This window comes from Felis catus, chromosome B4, assembly GCF_018350175.1.
Source record: "Felis catus isolate Fca126 chromosome B4, F.catus_Fca126_mat1.0, whole genome shotgun sequence".
NCBI lineage: Eukaryota > Metazoa > Chordata > Mammalia > Carnivora > Felidae > Felis > Felis catus.
The window spans coordinates 7,220,789-7,242,910 of NC_058374.1; the positions used below are offsets into that span (position 1 = coordinate 7,220,789).

The 22,122-nt window shown below is 47.1% G+C and overlaps 1 protein-coding gene and 1 long non-coding RNA gene across 2 annotated transcripts in view; one reads left to right on the forward strand and one right to left on the reverse strand.

Moving 5' to 3' along the window:
* Positions 1-22,122, reverse strand: part of ITIH5 (inter-alpha-trypsin inhibitor heavy chain 5) — an 80,366-nt gene that overhangs the window by 12,805 nt on the left and 45,439 nt on the right. Inside the window, exons 6-8 of the mRNA XM_011283573.3 lie at positions 21,167-21,336; positions 20,353-20,469; positions 1,974-2,142 (exon numbers count right to left, since the gene is read on the reverse strand). Of these exons, the coding sequence (XP_011281875.2) occupies positions 1,974-2,142; positions 20,353-20,469; positions 21,167-21,336 (456 nt within the window). The remainder of the gene's footprint in view (positions 1-1,973; positions 2,143-20,352; positions 20,470-21,166; positions 21,337-22,122) is intronic.
* LOC123386432 lies at positions 8,266-11,211 on the forward strand. Its single transcript, XR_006600281.1, has 2 exons — positions 8,266-10,711; positions 10,892-11,211. It is a non-coding gene; the product is annotated as an uncharacterized LOC123386432 (long non-coding RNA).

Sequence of the window (22,122 nt, forward strand, 5' to 3'; positions counted from 1 at the left end):
GAAATAGTATTTAGCATTTCTTTGGGCTCATTAACATGCCTTTCTGGAAGCCCAGCCTACTTTCACCTGGCCTCTGGATATATGGCCCTGGAAGAAAAGGCAGGTGTTTATTTTCCCTTTAATCTAGAACCTGGCAATGGTGCCCAACCTTTTATTCCACCTTAAGGCCAAGGAGCCCAGGCAAAGGGATGCACTTAGCTTTTCTAATACCAGCACCAAAAGCACAGCAGGGCCTGAACCAAACCCATGCTAAGAACGGGGAGGCTCCCTCCACCAGTGGGGGCGGCCCCACAGAGCTGCCCCAGCCCTCCCCCTGACAGCCCACCCAGGTCATCAGAGGACGCACGTGCACCAGCAAGAGGGACTGACTACTTGGGTGAAATTGGCCACGTCTGACACGAAAGAGACCCTCCTGTGTGCCAGCCACTGTTCTCAGCACTTCAAATATTTTAACTGATCTCATCCTGATCACAATCCCATTACTGTCCCCATTTTAGAGGAGGAAACTCAGGTACAGACACATTAAATGGCTCGGACACGGTGGGGCTGGCTTCAGAACCTATGTTCCTGATCCTGACGTCCCCGCTTCTTTGAGAGGAACAGATTAATCTTCTGTTCACCTATAGAGGTTGGGGTGATGGCCACATGGAGAAAAAATACAGGAGACCAATAAGGTTTCTGAGGTGTGGACTCCAGAAGGACATAATATGCATCAGCTGTCTCCTAAAGTTTTATCCCCACACCCTCTGCCAACACACACATGCGCACACACACACACATCCCATTCTGATAGTGAGTAGTGCCACTGAAATACATTCAATTGAGCAAATACTCGTTGAGCACGAGCTGTATGTCAGGAGCTACGCTGGGAACCAGGGGCCATGCAAAGACGAAGAGTTTCTTCCCTCAAGGACTTGACGAGTCTCGTCAACTTCCTGCCGTGTTATTAAATCCGATCTTTTCTCTCTCCCATCAACCCATCAAGCAGTCCCCATATCACATGGCTGTGGAGGCAGTAGGAAGTCCCACTGCAAAGTCAAAGTCCCATCCAAGCAAGATCAAGTTCCAAACAAAGTTTGTTTGGGGAATCAGAGCTCTGTCTTGGATAGAAAATAATACATATCGAAAGATGAAGATAGAAAATAATACACATACAAAAGATGAAAAACGTCAGAAGAAAACTGAACTAAGTAGGTTCCCCAATAACCAAAACAGAATTAACTGAGACAATCACCCCAGAAGAAGGTGTCTCTGCAAAGGCCCTTTTCAGAAAGCGGGGGAGGGAGTCGGGATGAGTTTTCATAAACACCCCAACACTGAGCGCCGGTCATGTGCCCCCTGTGCTAGGGACAGACACGCCAGCGAGAGCGAGCCCCAGTCCTGAGCCGAAGGAACGGGCATCGAGTATAGCTGGGTAACGTACTGTCCCGATTCTCCTATCTCCTTAAATCCTGTATGACCGTCTCCGTCCTCCGCACTCTTGCCTGCGTCCCGTGCCCGAGCCCAGTGTGCAAGACTCAGAGCTCATCACGCTCCACGTGCACAGCATCTCCCAGGCCGCCTGGGCCCTGTGCTCTTCTCGCTGGCACAGACTGGCCAACGGGGCTGTCCCGCTGACGCTGCTAACGTTCAGGCACACGAAACACAGAACCATTTCCTTGACTCGGATTCCCCACCCGAGAGCAATGCACAAAAACGGCTTCGTTGTTCGGCTCCATGAGATAAACCAGGAAAGGCTCCAAAACCTATCGAGTATTTCCCCCCTAACCTACTTGACCATCTTACTCCGGGCCTGGAAGACGAGAACTTACAGACTTGGTGTTCAGAGAAACGTAAGCTTCTGGGAAAGCGCTCACCTTTATCTCCTTTCCTGTGATCGGCTTTGGCTTTCAAATCCTTGTCTCTTGGCAGAAAATTAGCTACTCACTTATTATCACGTCGAAGCCAGCGTGGAAACAAGGACTCGCATTTACCTCCGCTGGGCGACATGTGGTGGATATACACTTTGCCGTCGCGGACGTTGTCGGGGGTAACTGACACCAGATGGTCTTTCCACACTTTGATGCGGTTGGAAAAGCCGATGATATTGAAGTGATCCTGGGGTCGGAGGTCGTGGAGAATCGTGAACAGGGCATCCTTGGTCTAAACAAACACAGAAGCAAAAGCAGTCACATCTGATCGCCCGGGTCCTCGCGTCTCCTGGCTCGGAAACTGCACGCCAGGAACAATCCCGGGGTTAAAATTAAGTGCCTACGATGTGGAGGGACTTGGATAAATGTCGAGCAGCTTGGTCACCTAACTGGGAAAAACTGGCATCAACGTGTCACAATGTTCTACGAGACACAGATGTGTGTTTAATATATGAAATGTCACACACTGCTGCGAGTCATGCTATGTCAGGCCTCGGTATTTTCACAGCGGCCGTTCTCTTGACCCGGAAGGTTCTCTTCCTCTGTCTTACGCCCATTTGTTACCTGACAGGCTCCTAGTCATTCTTCAAAACCCAGCTAATGTGCTCTATCCTCCATCTGAAACATTTCCTCCTTCTTCCAAAGAGAACCGATCCTCTCTCTTCTAGGCTAGCGCTGCACTCAAAATACTCGTGGGGTGCGTAATTACCCAGTCGTGATTGTTTGCTTCGTATCTGTGTCCCTTACTGTCTTGTAAGCTCTTGGCAGGGAGGTCCCATTCATCTTCATATCGCCCCGTGGGCGGGAGAGTTCCCAACACACGGGGGGGGGGGGGGCATACGTGGAAGTTCAGCGGAGACATGCATGCAGAAACATTTTATGAACCATAAGACTAAAGGTATATATAATTAATACCCTAAGAACTTAAAAGAGAATGCAAACATAGGGCCACAGCGAGGTGAGAGGGCTTCACGGAGGAGGGGCAAGATGAGGGCAAAGGAAGTGGGTGGGCTGAAAGACTAGGAAGGGCATTCTGGAAAGCAGCGAGGACAAGTGAGCTGAATGAGTAAATAGAGGGAGAGCAAGGGAGAGGTGTGGAATACAAAATACCGTTGCCGATACAAATGAAGTCGGACAGACACCCCCCTTCATCTCTGGGACCCACAGAAAGAGAACACCAAGAAGGATGGGGTGTAGGACACACAGAGCTGACAGTGTTCAAGTAAAAATAAATCAGATAGTTACAATAACCAGATGTGGGTGGAGGGCCCTAAGTGTTGCCACGGACGGTGTGAGGCAGGAAGCTGGCAGAGCTCAGACTCCTCACCCTTCCTTCCACGTAGAGCCAACGCCACCCCCAGCGTGAGCATCAGATGGCCCGGCAGTCTAGACCTCCGGGATGCCCGGAGGCCCACAGCTGCGCGGTGACGGGACCGCGGGCACTGTTGTCCCTGAGACAGCCCTGCCGGCCGCCCGGCTGGAAGGCAGGCACCTGGACAAACTCGCACGCTCCCCAGAGTGCGGAGCCGGCCAGGCGCCACAGGGCGCGGGTGTGGACAAGGGGCAGCTCCTGGGAACACCACGGCTTGTTCAGCAGCCAGCATCCTTAGGGATCCTTAAATAGTGCGCTGGAGACCTCGGCAGGGGCCCGCCCGGCTCCTCTGTGCCAACTCCCCTCCCCCGGCCCCTGAGGGATACTCTGCTTTAGGAATAGTCGCTCCAGCCTCTTCCCCCTCCTCCGCTTGACTCGGCGGCTACAGGTTTCTTGTGACCTTGTAAGGCCACAGCTGCAGCTCGCTTATCCTCACATGCACCCAGGGGAGGCGGGCCGGCGGGCTCCAACGGCCGCCTTTCCAGTTGCCCCGGGGACCGGCCGGACGGCCTCCCGCCCCTCGTCCCGGGAGGCCCGGATGGAAGCTGCCACCGTCTACAGCCAGCTCCTTCCGTTAACTCTTTGCGGCCGCGGCCCCCCTCCCCGTGTGGCCGATGACGCTGGGAGCTCTGCATTCTTGGAGGGCTTGAAAGGCAGGCGGAAGGGGAGCGTCCAGAAAGAAGAGTGAGCGCGAGTGGACTGCAGCTGACATTTCTGCACGCTCTGTTTACGAGCCGAACGTGAACACAAACCTTGTCAGACCTTCCAAGAGTACAGTCCAGAGAACTAAGCACATTCCAGGAAGATCAGGGGAGGCCCAGAACGGCACAGAATGCGTGGTCCAAGCTTGCTTGAAGGCCTCAACTCCCCTGAAGGCAAAGCTGTGTCACGTGAGGGGCTGGCCTAAAACCCTTAAGAGACTGGAAGGTGACAAGGAAGACGACCTGTAGACGCTTCCAGTGCAGGTGGGCAGATGACGATGGTTCCCACCGGGGCCCCGGCACCCTTGCCAACTAGTGTGACCGACGGGAGAAGACACGGATATCCCAGCCTGCCGTGTTCCTTGGCCTTCTTCCCTGTCCCCAAAGCTCCACTCGGTGCCCTTGTGCCCTAGAGAGAAGCCTGTCTGCTCGAGACCAGTCACTCCAAACACAGCGCTGGGAGTGACGATGCCCTCACTGAACAGGTGACCACAGGACACCATGCAAATGTCTTCCCCGGAGACATTTAAAATAAGCACATACGACGTGTGCACAGAGTGTCTGTGGAGGTTAACACAATCGGTGGCTGGGTCTGGTTAGCGAGGGAGGCTAACTGTCCGACACTGGAAAGTCACACTGAGCCTTTGGGGTCCCGATAACACTTCCAGGAAGCCACCATCGTCCACGTTTACTTCCTGGGACAAGGACAGGGCTTCTCTGTGAAGACGGGTTCAGGTCACTGTGTCCAGCCACCAGGTGGTGAGCCTGCTGGGGAGGAATCAGGAGGTCTTGGGGAGAGGGGGCGGTTGGGAAGAGGCAGGAAAACCATACCCCTTGAGGAGGGAAAGAAATATAAGGAACAGCGGGGGATCTGGCTGCAGAAGAAAGCAGAGTTCTTAAAGAGGCCAGCCGGCAGCAGAGACAGCGGGCCAGCTCTGGGGTCGCGAATCAGTTCCTAGAGGCCCCAGCCCACGGACGACAGGCACCCGCACAGTCCCTGCAGACGCCGCTCTGCAAACGTCACCAGAACATTCCAGAGGGCTTTCGGACTGAAGAGAGATGAAAGGTGCACAGATACAACTAATAAAATAAAAGGATGTCTCTCTTACTGTCTAGGCAGTGAAGAAGTACCTTGGCCGGCAAGGTCATTAACGATGGCTTTGTATAATCCTAGCTATCTGGAACCACGATGGATGAGGACTGCTCTCCGCCTGAGCCTGTTTTATGGGGATGAATTCCTCTTCTTACACACTCTCCTTGGGTTAAAAGAAGGAAGACCTACTTCCCTTGGAAACAATGCCTTAGAAGTTAATTCCAGCTCTGCCGTAGGGTTACCATTAAGTCGTTTAGTCCCTGTCCTTAAAGTTAAGTACCTTCGGGAACAAGGTGGATATAAATAACTACAAATAAAACTCTCTGCTTCAGATTCTCCATTCATTCAGTGTGGTCGGCTACGGTCCCCCTGTTCTAGTGGATCTTCAGGAAGGAAGCGATTACGGTACCCTCTGATGGCGTCTGTCGAACAGGCAGGAATGGGTCCCTGGAGTTCGAGCACGCTGCCCCTCAGGAGGGGAGTGTCCAGGAGGCAGCTCTGCCCTGTGCACGTCGGGCCCTGCATTAAACCAGGGCCAGCGATGGGAACGTCGTCTCCCCCTTCCCTGCGAAACGGAACCCTAGCAGCTGCAGGCGCTCGGCAGAACCCTCGAGGGGGTGAGCGTCCGCCGGGCTAACTACCGCGCCAAGAATGACCGTTCAGCATTTCACAAGCAGGGAAGCATCGTATGGTGAGACCCTCAGAGTGAAAGGTCAGTGAGGCCGTGACAAACACAGCTGCCTGCCCCCTCCCAGCTACCACTGCCATCAGGGTTCCCGACGATGCCGCTTCTCTCAAATATTTCTGTGTCTGTGCCAGACCACACTCGACAGGAACCAGCGGACACAAACGGCTTTTGTACCACAAAGTCTGGGTTGTTGGGCGTAATACGAGGGGAGCCATGACATCATGGGTGAAATCCAAGTTCAAGGGTGTTAGATATTAGCCCTTGTATGTTTCCAGCAGAATGGTCACACTGTTCTCCTAAGCAGTGCCCTCATTTCCTCATACTGAGAAGTTTACCAAGACGTCAGCGTTCTTTCATTTTTCCACGTGGTCCTTTTCAATGAACCCAAGAGAAAAATCGCCTCTGATGAACAGCTTAAAATAATCCCGCAAAGAAACGTAAGCCCGCCTCACGTCTGAGTTGGGCCCCGAACAAAAATCAAGAACAGACACACACCAGGGAAACAGCCCTGTTTCTGAAAGAGAGTCCCCGGAAGTGGACGACGTCCACTATAAACTGAGGTCGTGTGTCCGCCTTCTCCCTTCCCCAGGGGGGTCCATACAGGTAACGGGGAGAAGGAGCAAAGCCAATTTATACTGTGCTCCTGTTAGCCTGCAGTCCTTCTTGACGCCAGCAGGGGGACGGCCTCATTGCCCACGGCCTCCCCTGGCAGTCCGTCCCCACAGTCATTCTACCATTCTACGCAAAAAAGTCTGTGACTCCAGCAACGTCTGCAACACCAGATCCCCACCGCAGCATTAAAGTGCGTGTCCGGGCCCGAAACGGGGGGAATGGATACGTCCGCCATCCCAGAATCTCTGTGCTCACGCCACAGGCTTCCATGCAGGACGCTGTCCCAAGTCTCCCTGGAGTCACGGTCATGGTTCAAGACCGCAGCAGCCCCAGCGTGCCAACAGATGCTGCAGTCCGTGGGGATCAGCTATGCTTCAGCGGGACTATTTCAAGACCGTGGTATTTCAAGATGACGAGAACTTAATCCACAAGAGGCAACAGGACCTTAATATTTTTAGACACTGCAAGTCTTCCAATAATTTAAAGGAAAGTTTTGAAATCTTATTGTGACTGACCCACCAAATTATCAGATTTTTTAAAATCCCAACTTCAGGAGGAAGGCAATAAATGAGGTGAGAGAGACTGTTTCTTCATAACATAATTCATGCCTATATCATTGTTACATTTAAAAACAAAAATCTAGCCACAGACTGGTTTCAGAGAAGAAACCAAAACATTAAAAAACAACATTACCCCACTGACTACGGTTAAGGCGCCTCAAGAGGTTCTGTAAGCTCATAAAGGAAATCCGTGATAACACAATGCCTCTTGCCGCCTCTCTGCCACAGTATGTCCTAAAACGCACCTCATTATATAATTTACATTTCAAAATTATAAACTGTAATACAAGAACCAGAGGGTCGAAAAAAAAGTGTCTCTCAGATTTGAGGAATCTTATTGAAAGAAACTAAAACTATTTTTCTATTGGCTGAAATGTTCTTTATGGAAAGAGCAGAAACTAAGAAGTCTGCTTTACATAAATGGAAAACTTGGAATAGAAGTCATCACGCCTTCCAGTACTTGAAACAACAGATGTCGGTGAGGATGCAGAGAAAGGGGAACCCTTTGGTGCTGTTGGTGGGAATGCAAACTGGTGCAGCGGCTCTGGAGAAGAGTATGGAAGTTCCGCAAAAAATTAAAAATAGAGCTACTCTAGGATCGAGCAATTGTACTAGTAGGTATTTACCCAAAGGATACAAAAATGCTGATTCGAAGGGGCACAGGCACCCCAGTGTTTACAGCAGTGCCATCAACAATAGCCAAATTATGGAAAGAGCCCAAATGTCCATCATCTAATGAATGGATAAAGAAGATGGGGTTTATACACAATGGAATTTTACTCGGCAACCAAAAAGAATGAATACCTGCCATTTGCAACAACGTGGACGGAACTAGAGGTATTATGCTAAGAGAAATTAGTTAGTCAGAGATAAGTATCATATGATTTCACTCATATGTGGAATTTAAGAAACAACACAGATGAACATAGGGGAAGGGAAGGAAAAATAAGATAAAAACAGAGAGGGAGACAAACCATAAGAGACTCTTAAATACAGAGAACAAATGAAGGGTTGCTGGAGGGGGTGCTGGGTTGGGGGATGGCTAAACGAGTGATGGGCATTAAGGAGGGCACTTGTTGGCATGAGCACTGGATGTTATATGTAAGTGATGAATCATTAAATTCTCCTGAAACCATTACTATACTATATGTTAACTAGCTTGGATTTTAAAAAAAAACTTTTTTTAATGTTTTATTTATTTTTGAAAGAGAAAGAGAGACAGAGTGCAAGCGGGGGAAGGGCAGAGAGAAAGGGAGACACAGAATCCGAAGCAGGCTCCAGGCTCCGAGCTGACAGCACAGAGCCCGAGGCGGGGCTCGAACTCACGAACCGTGAGATCATGACCTGAGCTGAAGTCGATGCTTAACCGACTGAGCCACCCAGGCGCCCCTAACTAGCTTGGATTTAAATAAAACAATTTTTTAAAGTTCAGTAAATGCTAAATATGAACTTGAAATTTCACCTAGAAGCAAATGTAGAAAACATTATTTCTTTGGTCTCTACAATGTAATGCTCACGCTAGAACGAAGAGAATATTTGAATTAAGCAAAAGCATAAGGTTCCTATATTTAAAAATGTATTGTGTTATGCTATATAATCTCCTTTACTGTTTGACTTCTCACTTCAAATGCTCTTTCAATACAGTATTGCACTAGACTCGGTTAGATTACCTACTTACTTCTGTGCTTACCCAAGCTGTGTAAAACTATAAGATTGTGGTTATTTCATAGGTAGACAAAGGCCCCTTCTTAGCCTAAATATCATTATTCCTTCAGGCCTGGATCTAAGAGAAAATGATTGCTAAACACCAAATTCTGTCTAAATTCAGCCTTAACCAAAAAAAAAAAAAATCTGAATAGGTTTAGATATTAGAACATCTTTGTGATGTAAGCATAACTATACTTCCCAAGTCTTTCGTGTTTGAATAACATTAATCTAACTTGAGAAGCAAATGGTCTCTCATGTTAAGGCTCTGGCTAATGTTAAGATTCATCACCTAATGTTTTGACTCTTTTTGACAAATATAGGAAACATTTGCCTAATAATGTCATTGTACATTCTTCTAAAAAGGCTCCCTGCCAATAACATTAACATCTTTGATTCTTTAGACATTAATCACATCCATTTTTCACGCTAGATGTGTAAACAACTAACTCAAGACTCAAAACAGATTATGTGTTCGCACCTCTTTGCGTGGTGGATACTCGGTCGGGATTTGTTCTCGTTGTTGATCCCTCACTCTGGCCAAGGATGGAGCTGAACCACTTCTATCTGTAGGCTCCTGCTCTAACAGGAAGTAAGAGATACTGACCATGAGATGTCCACCTCCGTTTACACGTCTCCTTTGTAACTGGTGTCCTTCCATCCATGTTCTGACACACCTACCGACTGCCCTGATTGAGTTCTTCGTCCCCAGGGCCTGGTCTAACTTCTTAAGTTTGCACTGCCCAACTGCGTATCTGGATTCTGGAGCCCTGTTTCGTTCTACAGAATCTCGTGGTGTCTGACTCACTGAGTGCCCTTTGACCCAGTCAGCTCTCTCCTGACGTGTCAGTTCTCATGCCCGTCGCCAGGGCATAGGTCCACCCTGTGCCACCTGCTATAAACCTCCAGGGATGTGCCTCGACGAGCATTTAAGAACCGAAAGGTTGGAGAGGCTGCAAAAAGCCATGCTAAATATGGAACAGTGGAACGGCTAGCAAGTAACCACAACACAGCAGCACATGTAGATGGGACGTACAAGAAGACATTCGGAGGAAGTGGAGTCACCCCCCCCCCCCCCCCGGCAGGCAGGGGCAGTGATGACGTCCCTGCGTCTCTTTCATCTTCCCATACCCTTGAAGACACCGTGAGACTGCAAAGTGAGATTCTGGTCGCAGGAAGGAATAGGTGAACTTCGCTGTCGGGGGTTGGGGAGGATCTTCGCTTTTCTTCTGAGTTTTGGTAACACTTATTCTTATTTGCAGACGGAGACTGATTCTGGAGAGTTAGAGGGTCCAGAGCAGAGAAGGCAGGAGCTTCCTTCTGCCCCCTGCCCACTACCGTCCTTCAAAGGAGCCAGCTTCACGCAACGGTCTCGGGCTCAAATCCCCACCTGCCGCCAAGTGGCACGTTCACTCTTGTCTCATGACTTTCTTCATGTTTTTCCTCAACCAAGAATTCACTCCCTCCCTTCCTGTCAAGAAAACTGCGTCCCATCTTCAAGGACTACACTTGCTAGGTCACCTCTGTCATTCATCTTTTGTTGGCTACTTCAAGCCCTTGCCCTTCCCTAAAATTCTTTCCACTAACCACTTGACGCGTTGGTTTGATTAACGTGGGATTGCTCCACATTTCTTTTCCCCAGCAAAAGTCCAAGGTCCTTAATTAGAGGGGCTTGAATGTGCTTCTCCGGCACACACGTTTTCTCTTGCCATTCATCACCCTCTGCTGGGCTCCTCTGGACCTTCCCACCCCACCGACTTGGCTAACTTCTAAAAGACCTTAAGGCTCACTCGACTACCCCTGCTCTGAGAAGTCCATCACCCCCTTCTTCACTCCTAAAAAGACTTGACCGGCACCCGCTCTGTGCCATGACTGGACCACCGTATACCTCTGTCACAGGGAGCACTGTGCACACAACGCTCATGCGACTTTTCTTCTCCTCCGGACCTCCTGAGAGAAAAGGTTCTGTCGTACTTATCTTTGTATCCCCTATGCCTCGCACCTCTCCCACAGCACATAATCAACGTCTGCTTCATTCTCTGAGGATCTGGAGTCTGCAGTGGAAGCCAAGGTGGGACCCGGGGGCAGAGTCAGGCGTCCCGCGGGGGAGGGGGGAGCCCGCGCTCTCGGGCAGGGGTGGCACTCCGGGACCTCACCCTGGCGCAGTTCCCCAGCCCGGGCGGGAAATCCCTGATAAGCATTTGTTATCTCATTTAGCTTGCATCTACAGGATTCATCTTGTTCCTTGTAGCAAAAGTTGCCTTTCGGGCCTCGTCTAGCCCTTTACGGACAGCCGGCTGATCCGACTGGAGAGACTTGAGTACACAAGTAGGACGCCAGCAAGGAGAGGCCAGGCTTTTTGGTGATACGAGGACCAGGCTGTCAGATGCTGACCAGGAGGCCCACAACCTGAACAGATCATGCGGGAGAACTCACAGCTCTATACTGTTCATGTTTCCTTCGTAGGACAGCCACGTGGTGCCTTTATTCAGAGAGCTTCAAAAGTTTTTGTTTTTTTTTTTTTTGTTTTTTAATTTTTTTTTCAACGTTTATTTATTTTTGGGACAGAGAGAGACAGAGCATGAACGGGGGAGGGGCAGAGAGAGAGGGAGACACAGAATTGGAAACAGGCTCCAGGCTCTGAGCCATCAGCCCAGAGCCTGACGCGGGGCTCGAACTCACGGACCGCGAGATCGTGACCTGGCTGAAGTCGGACGCTTAACCGACTGCGCCACCCAGGCGCCCCCAAAAGTTTTTAAATGTGACCTCATTTGGGTAAATCTTAAGTGCCTCCACAAAAAGGGTTTTAAATGGGTGCCTCTGATTTATTTAAAATTATATTATCGTTGTTGAGGAGCAAAAAAAAAAAAAAAGAAAGAAACAATCCCAAGTTTTCCTTGGTGCTAGGGGGAAAAATACTTTGCCCTCTGTCCATCATTTATTTCCTCATATTCTGAGTCAGAGTCACAAACACGTTTTCCCCGCTGCCTTCTGTTCCCCGCCCGAAGTCCCAGATCTCTGTTTTGCAACGTGCTTCTGAAACACGCGTCTGCTGGTGGCCATGTCTGGGCGAGAGCAGCTCAGCAGATGAGAGTAAATCCTACCAACCGGAATGATCTCTAGCCATGCCAGTCAGTCACCCCTGTAGACCAGGGGTCAGCAAAGGACGGCCTGGGGGCCAAACCCAGACCGGTGCCTGTTTTCTGATAAGCACGGCTTCTCTGCAGATTGCCAATGGCCGCCTTTGTGCCACACGAGCACAGCTGAGTAGTAAGACGGGGACCGCCGAGCCTGCAAAGCTTACGATATTTACTATCCGTCGTCATAGAAAGTCTGTTGACCTTGGTTCCAGGAAACCAGAAAGGGGGAAGCTGGACGTTTTTGTTATTAGCTGGAGCCATGTTTTCAGATGCTTACAACAAGGTCTGGAAGAGTACCCAAACCTTCCATCATCCATTTGTATTCCGATGACAGCCATACAGTGCCTATCTCTGAGACCCTCCAAATTTCCTAGACATGATGTCATTTGGCCTGCTGGCATCTTTCCTCTCCAGAGCTCCTTCATTTGTTCGGGGAGCTCCAACCAGGTCACTACTCCCTGAGGCCCTTCTGGGTTCTGCTGGCCTTGCCCACACTCTTCCCAGCCGCTCAGTGAACCTCAGGCCGCCCTTCCTTTGATCCCCATCACATAAAAGCTACTTTCGGGGTGCCTGGTGGCTCCATCAGTTGAGCGTCTGACTCTTGGTTTCAGCCCAGGTCACGATCTCATGAATCGTTGAGTTCGAGCCCTACATCACTGACGGCTTCAGAGCCTGCTTGGGATTCTGTATCTCCCTCTCTCTTTGCCTGTCCCCCGCTCGCTCGCTCTCAAAAATAAACATTTTTTTTTTTAAAAAAGCTAATTTCTCAGTATCTTTTTTTCCAGCATCTTCTCTTTCAAACTGTGACAGATTGACATGTTCTTGAAGAGGACGGCTGGAAGGAAGGTCACGACATCACTGGACCTCCCAGTCACAAACCTTCTCCTCTCTACACCCCCGCTGTCTCCGTGCCCGCACTCGGCCTGTCCAGCCCCAATCCGAAACGGAAAGAAGTCTGCATCCCTGTACGTGCCCATGGTGTGCTTCGAGTCGAATAATAAATCACTAGTAGTTAATTCTGTGCAGCAGGGCAGAGCAGCTCCGTTCGTGTTTCGTGGCGCCAGCTGCCGGCCGAAGCCTCCCAGGGCAGCTGGCATCCGTGTGCACTCACCCGCGACGGGCAGCGCTCCGCATCATGTCGCTTGGCGGTGAGAACAGGTAGAGCCTGGAGGCTGGAAAGGCGGTCCAGTGTTATGGTCCATGTCTAACGGCACAGTGAAGAATGATATGGGGAAGAGCTTCCGAGTGGGAGACACTGGGCTTGACGCTGAACTTCTCGCCTTCTAACTTTCTGTATTTCAGCACAGTGAAGTCACCTCCCTGCCCCTCACCTCCTTCTCATTTGCAAAAAGGGAGTAACAACGTCTCTCTCATTGGATTGCTGAAAGATTCGATGAAAAAAAATGTATGTAAACCACTTAAGAGTGCTTGGTATGTACTAGTCACTCAGTGGTACCTACTGTGACTTAAAAGAGTATGCTGCATTTAATGTGCACGTGCTGGTATGCTTTTCAGCAAAAATCATTACCTACTATGTGGGAATATGTACTCTCATGATCAAAAGAGGGATGGTTCCCGAATCCATGCAGATAGGCTATATGCACATAAAATGTCCACACAGCTCCTGGAAGCAAAATTCCAGACGTGAAGACGAAAGTGCTTTCCTGGAGCATGAAGGGAGCCAATGAATAAGGCGCAAGCAACATTCACGTTTCCCCTCATTTTAATTTGGCAGTTACAGAGAGGAACATTATGCTTGTTCTTTACCCTCCAAAATTGTTTACTAAATGAACTGGTCAAAGAGGGGCGCCTGGGTGGCTCAGTCGGTTAAGCATCCGACTCTTGATCTCCGCTCAGGTCATGAGCTCATGGTTCATGGGCTCGAGCTCCACGTCGAACTCTGTGCTGACAGCATGGAGCCTGCTTGGAATTCTCTCTCTCTTTGTCTCTCTCTCCCCCTCCCTCCCCGCCCTTCCCCTGCTCATTTATTCATTCTCTCTCTCTCTCTCAAAATAAATAAATAGACTTTTTCAAAAATGGAGAAAGGAAGACAAACTTGCAAAAGCTACATGGAAATCTAGGGTTGGCACAGAATGGCACAGATTATGGGAACGAGTCTGTAGAAAGTTATAGCAAGAAAGACATCTGGTAAATGATGCATCAGCCAACTGCTCGGTTGCCAGATAGAGTCCGTTAGCCAAGTTCCTAATTATGAAGGCAAAAGTAGATCCAGTTATATAGATTACGGAAAGGAAAGAGAGGAACATGTAAATCTTGGTCAAGGAAAAATGAATTTCATGGAAATACATTCCCCTTAATGTTCCCAAGGACATGTATGTTTGCTAGTTCCAGCGCTTGAAGCATGAAATTCATAACGAGAAAGAGGTCTACGCTGATCACATTTTCTGAGGCTCTTGTGAGCTCTTCTTCCCACGAAGAGGTTTTACAAGTTGAAACGGAGAGGCGGAACTCTCGCCTACCCTAACACCAGACCTGTCTCTCGACAGATTCACCAGTCAAAGCACACGGGATAGAAAACAGAGCCAAGTCCGGTGCCAGCAGCCTGGGGGAGGCTCCGTAGCTGCTCCCCAGCCAGTTAGGTCCTGGCCTCCAGACTCGCATCCCCACTGGGATGACGACCAGAACCAGAAAGTGCCAGGTGCGCACGGCTACGTGCACTTCCCAGGCACTGACAAGCCCATTAGCGAGAATACGTTTCAAGGTCAGATGATCCCACGATTTCTATACATCAACTGTTCAAATGACAATGATTAAATACCGACTCTGTGTCCTTATTGTGATGAGTAACGTGAAGTACTTTAGGCCCATCAAAGATGAGGGGAGCCAAGAACCTCCAGCCTTACAGTGACTGATTCTTCACAGGATCCAAGTGGACCTGTGACAAATGTCTGACGTTGCCAAGCCTGTTGACACATCACGAAAGCCCCGTGCTTGGAATAATTTTCCTCTTCACCGGTGGACATGATATTGTGTTCGAGACTCTGCAAACAGGCATCTAAGCTTTTCACTCACTGCTGTGGCCTTTGAGAGCTGCTAAAATAGCCAGCAGTTTTCGAAACACTCCGAGGCGGCAATGGGCTTTAGGAATTGTCTAGAAGCTTCTGACATGTGTTTGGCTGGTCTAGGGTGGTTCTCCTGGAAAGAGGCCACGCTGGAGCTCAGAAGCCAGCAGAGCACATGCCAGATTTTCAGTGCCCAGAAGTGATGGAATTTTAATATCCAGGAATGAGGGAGGAGGGGAGCTGGCTCCCCGTGTGACGTCCACACTGCTCTTGCAACAGTGTGCGGACATCCCTCCTGCCGCGACACGGGTCCTGAAATGTCAACCTGTGCTCACCTCGCAGCCACGTGAGCTTCCACTGTTGCGTGCGAGAGCGATGCCCAAGCACACGGCTAACCTACACCAGGACACCGCACCATCGTGGTGGGGTTCACGGGCTTAGAGTCAGACCTGGCTTTGGAGCCCGGCCCCGCCACGTACTAGCTGAGTTATCTCCCATTGCAGAGCCTCGGTTTCTCCATCATTAAAATGGGGATGACAGCCAAATTCTTACAAAGATTAAATATTCTCTTATCCAATAATTCACGTAATACCTTTAGCACAATGCTCTGCGTGTCGAAAATGCTCCGTGCTCTATTTTAGAAGTGCCCAAATTATTTTATCGCTAATGGTAGGTCTAGGAGACCCTGACTTAGTCCATTAGTTTTCTCTGAACGACTTGGGGCAGGATTTGTCTTTCTGGGGGTTATTTAGTTAGGAGGTTCTTGATCGTTCTCCCATCAGAAGTAGAAGAAGACACTGCGCCCAGGAACGGACTGGGTTTGAGGTTAAACCCTGATGTGACTCAAGCAGCTAAAGACAGGAGTCCTTCAAGCTACCGGGGCTTTGGGGTAACCGATGACCTTCGTCAATACTGGCCACGCATTTTACCATTTTGGCGTTCCTTAAGATTTACTGGGACATAACTTAAATGTTATAATTGTGCTGAATTCTACCAATGCATACTACGGATGCTGTCACTGTAAGTAATTTACGTTATTTTGACAACATGAAGATAAAAACAGCATTTTGTAATTTGCATTTTCTTAGTTACTAGTACACTGGGCTCTTTTTTCATACTCTTACTGAATCTTATTTCTTTTCTGAAAACCGTTTCATCTTCTCTGCCCATGTCTCATGTAGGATGAATATTAACCGATCTGGAATAGCTCTGCTATATTAAAGGCAAACTTCTCTTTGCCGCATACGTTTTCCCAGCCTTCTGCTCGCTTTCATTCTATTTCCACGGAAAACAAAAGTTTAACATTTTTATATAGCTAAAGTGATTGGCGTTTTCCTTTTGTAATTATTCCCATTGCTTTTAGGCTTAGAAGGTCTTTCCCTATTTCAGAACTCGTTCAATATGCGCCCATATTTCCTTACTTATTTTTGGGTGTGGTTCATTGGTTGGTCTTCGCTGCTTAATCCGTTTGGAATTCTTACTTGGGCAACAGTCATAAATATTAATAAACTGGTAGGGCCTTTCTAGAAAATGTGTTTTTAATATCTGTACAAGCCACAAATTAGTTAGTATTCCTTACCCCATTAATTCCACTTCTAAGAATCTAGATTACTTAAGAAAACGATTGGCACGTGGTCAAGGATTTCTACAAGAAGACAGTCAGTCATCCCAGGGCTGTTTACAATGGCTTAAAAGTGAAAATAACTCAAAAATCTCCCATGGGTGGTGTGTGTGAGTAAATGTCTTCAGCTGCACCCTCCAACACGGTGACCACTAGTCACACGTGCCTACTTATATTTCAATGTATTAGAATTCAATAAGATAAAAAAATTCAGCTGCTCAAGTTGCATTAGTCACATTTCAAGTGGTAATAGCCACGTGTGGCTAGTGGCTACCACACTGGAGACAGCACAGGTACAGAACATTCCCATACTCATAGAAGTTTCTATTGAGCAGTGCTGCCATTAAAGTCAGCTTTTTATGGAATAGCTAATAGTATCAGATGTATCCCTAATATGAGGGTAAGTAAAAATACCAAAATACAAAAAATTTGGTGGGAACACAGATTCGGAGGGGTTGCAGTAATTTTTTTTATTTAAGATTTTTAAGTTTATTTGAGACAGAGCACAGTGGGGCAGGGGCCGAGAGGGGGAGAGAGGGAGAATCCCAAACTGTCAAGCGCAGAGCCCGATGTGGGGATCGAATTCATGACCCGTGAGATCATGACCTGAGCCAGAATCAAGAGTGGAATGCTAAACTGACTAAGCCACCCAGGAATTTTAATTGCCAACATCTTCATCAAGTTGTATATTTTTCCCCCAGAGGAAACCCAAACCCCGGCCTCATGAAGGTCATTGTGTTAAAGAAAAAAATAACTAAGAAAAATGAAGATTTATGGGTGCATAGGAAGTTGACGACATACACAGGGAAACCTAGTTCATGGCACCTACTCAGTAACTTAACTGCTAATTTTTTCCAGATCCAAATGGGACTTCCCAGACTGGGTCAAATGCAAGATGTAATTAACACTATATTCTGTGGCCAACAGCGGTTCCCAAAGAAGCCATGATCATCCTTCTGTCAGCACCTGTATTCCAGCCAACAAAGTCACAAAAACAACAATGGCACTTAAGAACCTGGAGTACATAAAGAATATTCAGTAAATATGGAAAGGCTGTGAGGCCTATCAAACACCTCTCAAGAATCAGCCACTACTGAAGAACATTTCACGTACGTGTGATTAATCACTTTGGGAAATACTGCCTGCAGAGAAAACCTACAGCGAATCTGTACCCAACTCTCTCACTGAAAACAACTAAAAAAAGCAAACTACAAAATGAAAAAAAATTTGAACCAAAACGGTATCGAAATAGTGAGAAAAAATGATCTGCGAAAAGATGAAAATTTCAAGAGGTGGGCTCAGCATTTGGGATCACTGTTATCTAAGGGATGTCTGTCAAGGCCAAAGAAGTATCTGAGAGGCTGAGCATCATGTTAGTTCCTTAGAGGGTCAGAAGTCAAAGTCCAGAGCCCACCAGGGATAGGTGCTCAGGAAAAACCTCCATATTTTGTACCAAACAGAAATAAATCAGTCTTGAGAGGACTGTGAGCCATCTGGGCCACCCAGGAAAACCCCAGGCCCTGAAAACGGACTAAAACAATCCCAGATTTAATCCCCCAGCTACCTTACAGAAACACCCCAAATTTTCTCTAGCAGAAAAGATCATCATCTGAGGCTTTAAACTATTTCTACAAACAAATGTTTAATATGATGTTCGTCATGCAATCAAAAATGACCAGTTACACAAGAAGAGAAGAGAAACAGTAAGAACAGCTCCTCTGGGCCTCAAGTTTGGGATTATCAGATACGGACTTTAAAATAAGTATGTTTATGGTACTTGAAAAATTCAAAAATGTTATTACAAACTTTGCAAAATAACTGAACATTCTAAAAAGTGGCAGATTGGAAAAAGAACCAAATGGAAATTCTAGAACTAAAAAACGCAATAACTGAAATAACAGGATAGACGAGTTTAACAGCACACTGGACCTAACTGAAAAGAGAATTTGTAAACTTGAATAGCTTTGGAATGAAGTATGGAAAGACAAAAGTTGGAATAAATAGAAGAGGTCGTGGGAAGCAGAATATGGAGTGATATTCTAACACTGGAATCCTAGAAGGAAAAGGAAAAGTGACCCAAAGCAATTCCAGAAATAATGGCTGAGGATTGTTCCACGAATCCACAAATTCATGAAGTCCTAGGAACCTCAGGCAGGAAAAATAAGAAGTCTACATCTGAAATCATTATACTCAAACTACAGAAAACTTAGAGGAAAATCTTAAAAGCAGTCGGCAATAGAAGATCACCTTTAGGGGAACAACAGTTAGTAAGACTCCTGACTTTTCAACAGCAACAATGAAAGCCAGGAGACAATGGGATCGATCTTCCAGGGACTGAAAGAAAATCACTACCAACCTACAATTCCATTCCTTTCAAAATATCCTTAAATACTGAGAGTGCAAGAAATAATTTTCAGACAAACAAAAACTAAGAGAATTCTTTACTGGCAGACCCACATTTAAGAAGATACCACGGAGTGTTCTTCAAGCAAAAGGAAAGTTAATCCCAGATGGAAGGTCAAAGATGCAAAAGGAAGGAAAAGCAATCACGTGGAGGAGGCAGCAGGTTGAATTCTGGACAAGAATGGGGCGTTGAAGAACTATCCAGAACCGATTTACAGGGTGAAGTTATCTTGCCCCTATACTAGTTGAAATTATATCTGGCAATCTTCTGAAAGAAAAAGAGTTCAACCTTATTTTTGCATGGAATCTCTTTTTTACTATTTTGGAGTGGAGAAAGATCAGATGCCATGAAGAAAAAAAAAATCAACAGATTTTACTACATGACTTTTTAAACGCCGATGGCCAAAGAAACAACTTACAAAGTCGTAACTGAGAGAAAATATTTACAACAGCTGATCAGCTAAGATCAGGTTCCACTGCATGTGGAGTGGGATCTAGAGGTGGAAAGAGGTGAAGCAGAGGACTCTTTTGAGGTCTGAGGTACTATTTCACGCATTAAACCACGTATTTTTAATTGCTAAAAACAGATCATGAATTAAGAAAGAAAAGCTAAGCGAACTAAGTGTTTGATGAATGTGGAGTTATTATTGGCTCTGGCAGCCAGTAGCTTTTTGTTTTCTGTTATGGGAGTTGAAACTAGATTATAAATGCAAGTTTCTGATATTTATGACACCAGAGCAACATGAGGAATAGCCTTTTCCAGTGGGTGAAAAAGAACAATTTAATACTTGTATTTTTAGTATAATTTATAAATTTATAAAATTTATAATATTTAATATTTCATGTACCTTAATGTCCCTCCTATCCCTAGAACTTTAACATTCATCCTCAACACTATAAGAATATCGCTCCTGGGGCACCTGGGTGGCTCAGTCAGTTAAGCATCCAACGCTTGATTTCAGCTCAGGTCACGATCTCGCCGTTTCATGGGTTTGAGCCCCACATCGGGCTCTGTGCTGACAGTGCGAAGCCTGCTTGGGATTCTCCCCCTCTCTCTGCCCTTCCCCACTTGCATGGTCTCTGTCTCTCTCAAAATAAATAAATAAACTTAAGAAAAAATAGTATCACTCCTGAATGACTGAGACAGAAGTCCTTTGTTCTGAGGATAGGTCAAGGGGGCCGCCAAGGATTCTATTCTATTGCTCTTCAAAGGACATCACTACCGGACAGAACGACTCCGTCGACGATGGTGCTGTGAATTCCTGTCCCGCTCACATTATATACTCTGCCAGTTCCCTTTATTTCAAAATATTTCTATAGCATATGTCTCTGCTCTCTTAAAACTGCCATCCTGAAACGATAATGTCAACGGCTTAACTGAAGCAGTTCAGGAATGTTCTCTGTAGGCAAGAAGAGCTGGATGGCAGGGCGGACATTTGGCATCCACTGCACTTTATTCACAGAGAACGTCATGGCTCCAGGCACAGGTGAGAAAGCACAAAACTGGCGGCTGGCGGCCACTCACCTGCCGGAGCTTGGTTCCCACCATGGAGGCACTGCTGTCCAGCACAAATACCACGTTCTTGGGTAAAGGAGGCAGGTCTTTGGGGGCAAAGTAGTGCACAAAATAGCCATTTAGAACCTGGTGGAGGGAAGAGAAGGTCGAGATGGTAGTACCCAGAACGGGCAGGCAGACGAGCTAAAACGGCCAGTCTCCATAACTTCTAAAAGTCAGAGCACGAAACAGCTTCCACACCCCCAGCAAAAGTATCTACTGACCCCTCCGGGAGACCCAACTGCCGATTTAATCTGCATACGGTTAATATCAGCCGTTAGAAACTTCCCGACTATGCTGACTAGCTCAATTTCTATTACCCACCCCCTTATGACCCTTGGCCACTTGGAATTCCTGCTTCCTTCAGTATCTGGTTTTTACAAGTTGAGACGTCCAAGTTGTCTGCATTCTGGATGCGTGCAAATACATTTTAATATTCCCGCCCTGTCTCTGGAGCAATAAAACCTAAAGGGAAATGAGCCATTGCACCAGGCTCTCAATTAAAATTGAAGACGAACTAAAATTCTAACTTCATCTAAAACACGGCAGGGAAAGTTACATTACAGATTTCATTTGCTCTCCAGATTACTGAAGCAGGAAATAGATAGCCTCAGCCTCTAGGAAGGGAACACCCTAGTCCCCTCGGAGACCTATTCTAGGGTAAAACAAATTTCTAAGAACCAGAGAGTTCTCCCTCCCTTAGGTAAGCACTGGAATCCCTCGCCCTGAGTCTAACGACAAGTATCAAGCAACTGACAGGAAATGGTAACAATGAACCCATTACCTGGATGTCCCCAATGCTCTGCTCCCTGTTGACATCATACCTAACGATGAAATCTCCCAAAATGCCATTCTGGGCAATCTTGGCTTGTTGTACCACGCTAGGCTTAAAAATGATTTTGGCAAAAGTGTCATTTTGGTTGATAACAGTGGAAGGAGGCAGCTCAGAATCACCTGCAAATAAGACACAAACATAATCAATAACTGAACCTACCAGTATTTTTCTGAAGAGAAGCTGGGCTATTTTCGATAGACACAGAGGGTTAGAGTTTATTTTATTGCAGGTTTACTTTCCATATGAACTTCACAGACTTCATACTGATAATATGTCACCGTGCAAGAGAGGTTGGATACGTCACCTCTATGCCTTCTTTTTCAACTTTTATGTGAACCGTGTAACATACGAAAGCAGGGAGAACAGTAAAATAAACCTCCGTGTACCCACAGTTATCCACCTCGTACCAATTTTTTTTACCCGTTTTCACGGATCCCCTCACCATCTTTTGCTAGAATATTTTAAAACAAATCCCAGACATCATATTTCATCTGTAGCTACTTCGGTATGCATCTCTCATCACAAGTAACAAGACCAATGTTCAGTGCCGTATCATCCTGGAATACTCCGTCTGTATTGAAATTTTCCTGATTCTCTAGAACGTGTCTTGGTAGGGCTGAGTTCTTTGAATCCAGATCAAAAACAGACCACACATCACACTGGGTTTATGCTTCTTAAATCTTTTTTAATCTACAAATATCCCCTCCCCCTGCCTTTCTTCGAATGCTACGTAACAGTGTGGTGAAACACTAGTCATCCGTCTTACGGAATTTCTCACATTCTGCATTTCGCGATTATTTGCTTGTCTTGTCTTTTAACTTGCTCCTCGATTCCCCTAGTTTCCAGCCTTAGCTCGCATTCTAACATCTGGGGGAGCTAGAAAAAATACCAGTATCCAGGCCAAG